The 7,880-nt window shown below is 34.4% G+C and overlaps 1 protein-coding gene across 1 annotated transcript; it reads left to right on the forward strand.

The window, feature by feature from the left end:
• Nucleotides 1-7,056: 7,056 nt before the first annotated feature.
• On the forward strand, nt 7,057-7,494 carry LOC115965131. Its single transcript, XM_031084322.1, has one exon. The coding sequence runs from the start codon at nt 7,057-7,059 to the stop codon at nt 7,492-7,494; it is 438 nt and encodes a 145-aa protein (XP_030940182.1).
• Nucleotides 7,495-7,880: the final 386 nt, after the last annotated feature.

The raw sequence follows: 7,880 nt of genomic DNA on the forward strand, positions 1-7,880 counted from the left end.
CATTGAAGTACAGTACATGCGTGCACAAAACACATACATTTTGTCATCACAAAAAATAAAAATTCAATCTCCCATTCATTAAAAAAAAAAATTAACTAAATCACTGTATGAAATTCAATCTCCCATACATTAAAAAAATAAACAATTTGTATTTACTTCCAAGAAATTTGTTACCAAAAAGGGTAAATGGATTCTAAAAATAATTGTAAACATGTGTTTAATATTATTATATTTCTATATGTAGGGCCGGGGAGCTTATGATCCGGCCCACGCTTTATCCGGGCTCAGGGCCCGTGCCGAGGAGGTAGTGTGCCAAGGACGAGTGATCAAAGGCCGAGGTGTTAAGGGGAATAGCTGTGGACGACCCTATCCTCGGCACTCCAGGACTTCGGTGACAAGAGCAATGTCTTGGTGAAGGCTATACCCAAACAGCCCCCTGAAGGGGATGTGAGCGGAATAGGGCCCACGTGGAGGTACGGTGCAAAATTGGTTGAAAGGAAAATACGTCCCCTCCGTATTAAATGCACCTGCCAGCGTCTTGATCATGTTAATGAGAAAAGACGCTTGGATGGTGTAACTTCGATCATCGCAACTAACAGAAAGTAAGATGGGACGGCTGATGGGACGGGTACAGAAGTAAGCACCTGCCTGACCAACAAGTGGAGGGCTGAGATCAACCAAGAAAGACTATATAATGTAAAAGTTAGTGCACCAAGAAGGGGCTGGGAAAAATGGCCAAAAACCAGAGCCTCCCAGCCCGCCTCCAGGAGAAAGACTCCTAAGGCGAAAACGACTTAATCATGTATGAACACCACGAAAAACCCACCGTTTGGTGACTAAGGCCTAGCCTTTCAAACCCACGCTCTACAAATGATATTGTTTGGGCCTTTTTACATGCGAACCCAACACTGTTACGGTTCGTTACAAATCGAGTCCTTACACTATATAATCAATATATATATATAAACAGAGACTTCATGCGGGAAAGCATGAGGTTCTACCGTATGACGCCTTCTATGAAAATCATCCAAGTTTGTTTGTTCGTTTGTTTTTTTGTTTTTTTTTTTTTTGTTTTTGTTGAAATTACACCTCATCTATTACTTATTACTCCACGTCACTTCTCTCTCTCAAGTCTTACTTGACTAAAATAACGTCTAAACTTTCAAGTATACTATTAATTATTTAATAATAGAAAAAGAAATACCATTATTTTAACTCTTCTACCTTTAACTCTTCAGTTGCGCACCTCTTGCAATCATCTAAGCTATATGTCTCTTCTACGTCTAGCCCTTTAGATGCCCACCTTTTGCAATTATCTAAGTTATATATACCCTAACTCTCCTTTTACAATCACTTCAATTTCACTTCACTTCTTTTTCTTTTTTTTCTTTTTTTCTAAAATCTTTAGCAATCACGTTCTTATAACTCAAATTCTTGATGGTGAATTTCATATTTGAAAGCTATAAAAGGGCAACCAAATATATATGTTCTTGGAATTACTTTTTAACTATTGTCATTTGTGACTTTCAAATGACTGTATATTGCAAATTATCATGTTAATATTAGTTTAGGATACTTACAAAAAAATAATAGAGAATGTTACCAAATCCAAAATTGGCAGATTTAGCACTAACTACACAATAGAATTTTTAATTTTAATATTAAGCTTTAAAAAGATCCCTTAAATAATTTTATTGATACTCCATAGGTATGTTTCTGAAAAGCTAGCTAGGTAGAAGTAAGATTTGGTAACTAAAAATATCCTCTACATCTGCATACAAGGCAACATCACGGTGGCACAGAGACAAAAGTTCACATGTGAGGCAGACTAATAATTTTGTGCCTTTGGACCTTGGACATAGAATAAATTTAGTGTGGACATAAAATTTGATTTCAGAATGCATTATAATTAAGTCGTCTGTATTTCAGTGATATCCATATAAATCCAAACAAGATTGATACGTGAATAGAATAACTTGCAAAAAAGGATTTGAGTTGATTCATATTCTATATATTTATCGAAACATCAGGTGCTTGGAAGAAATATTGAGATAAGAGACATGAGTTATTGAAAGTAGAAGTATGACATAGAAGCCTAGATAATCAGGAGAACTGTACAAGCAGAGATGAATGGTAGCTAGTTGCCTGCAGCTGAAACAAGAACAATTGGAATTACTTCAAAATGTCAAAGACCTGATTTTTTATTTTATTGAAAGGTATTAAATTATGTTGTTTCCCTTGTATTTTGACATTCCAACATTGGTAAATGTACTATTTAGTAGGAATCTTATGCAGACAAGGGTGAAGTTCACCTATGTATATTGTTCTGTGTTCGGTGCCTTCTTACCCTTTTATGTTTATTTGTTTTTGCTCAAATTCCCTTTTATGTATATATTACAGGAGCTGGATGATATAGAGGGTTTTTTTTTTTTTTTTTTTTTTTTTTTTTTTTTTTTTTTTTTTTTTTTTTTTAACTTATCAAAAAAAAAAAAAAAAAAAAAATCTGAAAATGCTAGCAGTTGAAACAAGGTATGTCAAAATATTAAGTTGCAGATCGATCATTGACCAAAAGCAGTCAGCCGGAGATCAAGCTCTAATAGTGTAGAGACGTCAAAAAGTGCAAGTATTTAGCCAAGTAGGCATCTAAGTTATGCATCATACCTTTGCAAGCTTGACTAAAATATAACTTGGGTTTGACTTCAATGCTGTAGTGTGTCTACTATGCAAACTGAAGCCAAGAACAACTGTAGGACATGAGTATGCATGGGTTGTAGTTACCTTGTCACACTCGAGACTCTATTCATCAGCAATTATGGCTGGTCTTATAATGTTGACAATGGTCATATTTTAGAAATTCAAATAAATATAGTTGTGTATTTCACTAACTATATGTTTTACTCATGTTATTGATATGGTATTCAACTTTCAACTAATGAATTGTAAATTAATGGATTCTGGACTTATAGATGGGAATTGTTGGATAAACCAGTACTTTTGGTTTGGGGGATATTAGACAAGTATCTGTCTAAATAGTTTCAAAAAGGAAATCCAACTGCCATCAAGCTTAAAGTTAATAGAATAGAGAGTGCGGGTCATATGCTAATAGATGATTGGTAAGGATTTTAGTTAACCATTAATGCACGCTGTAAGTTCATCCTTTTAAACAAAATCTTGAAATTTATCTCTTTGATAGGCTCAAGAAAGTTGTTGAAGCTTGGAGAAAGGAAATTTACCGCACTTCTTAGAATCCAATTCCAGTGAAATCCGCAACAAAGCCAACACCGGAACCCGTTGCTTTCATGGGGTCAACTACTTTTGATATAAAACTGGAGAATCAAAAAGTGCTTTTGCCTCTATCTCTACTTCTGGAGGGGGCTTGCGATCTCTAAATGGATCTGCTATAGCTACTCTCAATATGCTTGGGACTTCGCCTCTTATGGATTTGGGTCGAGCAAGATGATATGCTGAAACGGGTGCTAGCTTAAACCGCTATATGGGTTTGTTTGAATGTTGCTTATTTTGTTGAAATTGAAAATTTATTGCTGAAAGTACTGTAGATAAAAGCAAAAGTTAGCTAAAATAGTACAGTGTGATCAATGAATAGTATCAAAAAGTATAGTGAGGTCCATGAATAATAGCAAAAATAAGTTAAATAGTGAAATAATTTTCATTTTTCATTGGTACCCAAACGGAGGATATATAATACTAGCTGATATTTCGCGCAATGTGCGGTGCATTTCAAATTATTTTGTAAAAAAAAAAAAAAAACTTTTAATCCCTTGGGTTCATCTATACAATTATTGTTAGTCATGATTAATTTAAAGAGTTTTAATAGTAAAACTAAATTCAAACCAAACCTTAGTCCCTAACCATATATATTATTGATTCCAAGCCTAGGTATCCTTTTTTCATGAAGAAGACATATATATATATATATATATATATATATATATTTGAAATGTTTAAGAAATTGTAGAAAAGTACCCTAAAACACGAGATTAGAATTAACCACTACAAAAATTAAACAAAAACTAATAGCAAAAGAGAGTGAATGAGAAAGATCGGATATTCATTCAAATTTATGTGGAGTGGAACTTGTGAGAGCTTTGAACATGAGAAATTGAAAGAGGGAACGAAGGGAACGCCAAAGAGAAGAACCCTTCTGTGACTCTCTATGTTTTATTTATTTATTTATATATTCATTTTTTGCTTTTATATTCAACCTACTTGACCGGTAATAAGTATGACATTAAAGTAAAATAGATGGTCAGGATTAAAGAAAGTAAAATCCATGGTCAAGATTTGCGTGGGTACCGTACCCACTAAAAAAAACTAGGGGTATGATAGAATGACCCCAATATCACATGTGATTGTACTTTTGTCACATTTAGTGATTCCCTTATTTTTTTCTCATATTTGATGGTTCCATTATCACATTAAGTAGTACTAATATCACATGTGACTATACTTTTGTCACATTTGATAGTACCATTAAGTTGTACCAACATCACATATAGCAATACTTTTGCCACATTCAGTTATAGTTGTATTTTTTTATTTTTTATTTTATTTTTACATTTAATGGTATCATCTTCAAATTGTGCAATACCAAAATCACATATGATAGTACTTTTGTCACGTTTGGTGGTTTAATTTTTTTTTTCTTGCAAATTATGGTTCTATTGTCTCATTAGGCAGTGACAGCATCACATCTGATTGTACTTTTCTCACATTTGGTTGTACTTTAATTTTTTTCTCACATTTGATGGTGTTGTCCTCACATTGTGCAGTACCAACATCACATTTGATTGTTCTTTTGTCACATTTGATGGTCTTTTTTTTTCTTTCTCATATTTGATAGTTCTATTGTTACATTAGGTAGTACCAATATCACGTTAGACCATACATTTCTCATATTCGGTGGTACTTTTGTCACATTTGATGGTTCCTTTTTTTTTTTTTTTTTTTTTTTTTTTTTTTTTTTTTTTTTTATCACCAATTATTATAATACTCTTGAAACCTAAAAAATGACCGAAATACCCTTAGACCTTAAAAAATGACAGAATAACCCTAAAAATTTAAAAAAAAGACCAAAATTATCAAAAACCGGAAAAATGACTAAAAGAACCACAAAACCTAAAAAATGACCAAAATACCCTTAAATTAAAAAAAAAATTTGACCAAATAACCCTGAATCTTAAAAAAAAGACCAAAATTATCATAAAACCTAAAAATAACCGAAATAACAATGATACCTAGAAAATGACCAAAATACCCTTAGGAAAAAAAAAAAGACCACATAGCATATCTTCTTCCCTTCAATGTCGATGATAAAAGATACAATTTCCTCTATCTCTCTCTCTCTACATCTCTCTTTGTTCGCAGTATCTGTCATTTATCACCTCTAAATTTCGGTACATCTCCTTTTATGTAAAAGTTCAATGTTACATTGATGGTTTCCCTTTCTTCTTCATATTTTTTTTGAAGGCTAAATGAAATTACTAAGATAGTTAGCTTTAAATGAAACTTCAATACTAAACTTTTCAATTAATTAAAAATTATCTTTTAGTTAACACTATTAATAAATTTTTTAAAAATCTAATAAAAGTTTGATTATTTACTTCTACTATTTTTATTTTTTATTTTTTTTCACACTCTTACTTCTACTAACTCCATTAACAACTTTTGACACCCAAATATGTAATGTAATAAAGGGAATGAGTTAGAATATCTCCCTCAATACATCCACCCGAGCAACAAAGGAAAGCAAGATTTGTTTGGTGAGTGGATGGACAGTATAGAGTGCCTGGATGCCTATGTGACTGACAAGCCCACAGATATGGAGATAGATATAGAAGGCACAGATTATATGGATGTAGACCCCATGGTACTGATGCTGAGGGAAAAGGGAACTCGCTGGGAGCCGCCTGCTAACGTTGAAGCCATAACCGAGTTGGGCATGGGAGGGAGCCGCCTACCCCAATCACTCCTACCAAGAAGATCGAGACCATCGAGTCGATCACTCCTGCCAAAAACATTGTTTCTATCTCTATTGAGTTTGTTTATGCTAATATTACTATTCCTGTTAAGTCTATTTGTGATCGTAGTCCTATAGAGTCTGTTTTTGTTGAGTCTGTTAAGAACTCTTTTCCTTATAATGTGATTTCTGATTCTGCTTATTTGTTGGCTTTGAATGTTTTTATTTTGAAAATTGGTAAAGAAACTGTTAATAATAAGGAATTAAAACAAGGGCATGTAGAACCTATAAAAGAAGAAACCCAACTTGTTAACCTGGGAACTGATGATGAACCTAAGATGATACGAAGACATACTTGGGATTGATACATATATAATGCAACACTACATTCCAATAGATCCAACCATGAAGCCAATCAAGCAGAAGTTGAGAATAATGAAGCCAGAATGGACTCTTAAGATCAAAGAAGAAGTTGAGAAATAGTACAATGTAGGATTTTTTAGGGTGGTCAACTACCCAGAATGGTTAGCTAATGTGGTTCCGGTGCCAAAGAAGGATGGAAAAGTTAGAATGTGTGTAGACTTCCGAGATCTTAATAAGGCTAGCTTGAAAGATGAGTTTCCCTCCTTACCTCACATTGATATCTTAGTTGATAACACAGCAGGACATGGCTTGCTTTCATTAATGGATGGTTTTTTGGGATACAATCAGATAAAGATGGCTCCAAAAGATTTGGAGAAATCCTCCTTCATTATTCCATGGGGGGCGTATTGCTACAAGGTCATGCCATTTGGCCTTAAAAATCTTGGTGCTACTTACCAACGTGTAGCCACTACTTTGTTACATGATTTGATCCATAAAGAAGTAGAAGTTTATGTTGATGACAAGATAGTGAAGTATAAAGACCGTGAAGGGCACATACCAGCTTTACGGAAGTTCTTTAAAAGAATCCAATTCTATAAGTTGCGGTTGAATCCCAAGAAGTGAACTTTTGGTGTAACATCCAGAAAGCTGTTGGGGTTTATGGTAAGTCGGAGGAGAATTGAAGTCGATCTTGAAAAATCAAGGCAATTGTAGAGATGAAGCCTCCCAGGTTTGAGAAGGAGATTCGAGGGTTTCTAGGGAAAGTACAGTACATTAGCAGACTCATAGCCCAACTCACCATGACATGTGAGCCACTTTTCCGACTGCTCAAGAAGGAAGTTCCTATAGTGTGGAACGAACAATGTCAAGAAGCTTTTGAAAAGATTAAGAATTATCTGATGAAGCCACAAATACTGGTCCCATCGGTACCTAAAAAGCCATTATTGTTGTATCTCACAACTACAAATACAACAATAGGGGCTTCGCTTGCTCAATACCTAGAGGAGTCTATGAAGGAGAATGCGATCTACTACATTAGTAAGAAGATGTTGGCTTTTGAAGAAAAGTATTCACCACTTGAGAAGACATGTGTAGCACTTGTATGGGCAACCCGTAAACTCAGACATTTATGCCTGCTTTCAAGGTCTTGTTGATTGTAAGAATGGACCCTTTGAAGTACTTGATGGAAAAGCCTGTGCAAGACGGGAAGACAGCTAAATGGGTTCTACTTCTGCTAGAATTTGATATTAAATATGTGACTCAGAAGTCTGTGAAGGGAAGAGCAATTGCTGATCACTTAGACTACTATTCACCTGAAGAAGCTGAAGAAATCCAAGGAGATTTTCCGGATGAGGATATCATGGTGATAGAATTAGAATCATGGAAAATGTATTTTGATGGAGAAACTAATCAAAATGGAAGTGGCATTGGAGTTCTCTTGATTTCTCCAAAAGGGACTCACATCCCATTCTTTGGTAGGCTCAACTTTCCTGCCACTAATAATGCCACTAAATATGAGGCTTGCATTATGGGGTTACAA

This window comes from Quercus lobata, chromosome 10 (assembly GCF_001633185.2).
Source record: "Quercus lobata isolate SW786 chromosome 10, ValleyOak3.0 Primary Assembly, whole genome shotgun sequence".
Taxonomy (NCBI): Eukaryota; Viridiplantae; Streptophyta; class Magnoliopsida; order Fagales; family Fagaceae; genus Quercus; species Quercus lobata.

Excerpts from the sequence above, each read along its gene's own strand:
- LOC115965131 (XM_031084322.1), top strand. The coding sequence starts at position 7,057 with ATGAAGCCTCCCAGGTTTGAGAAGGAGATTCGAGGGTTTCTAGGGAAA.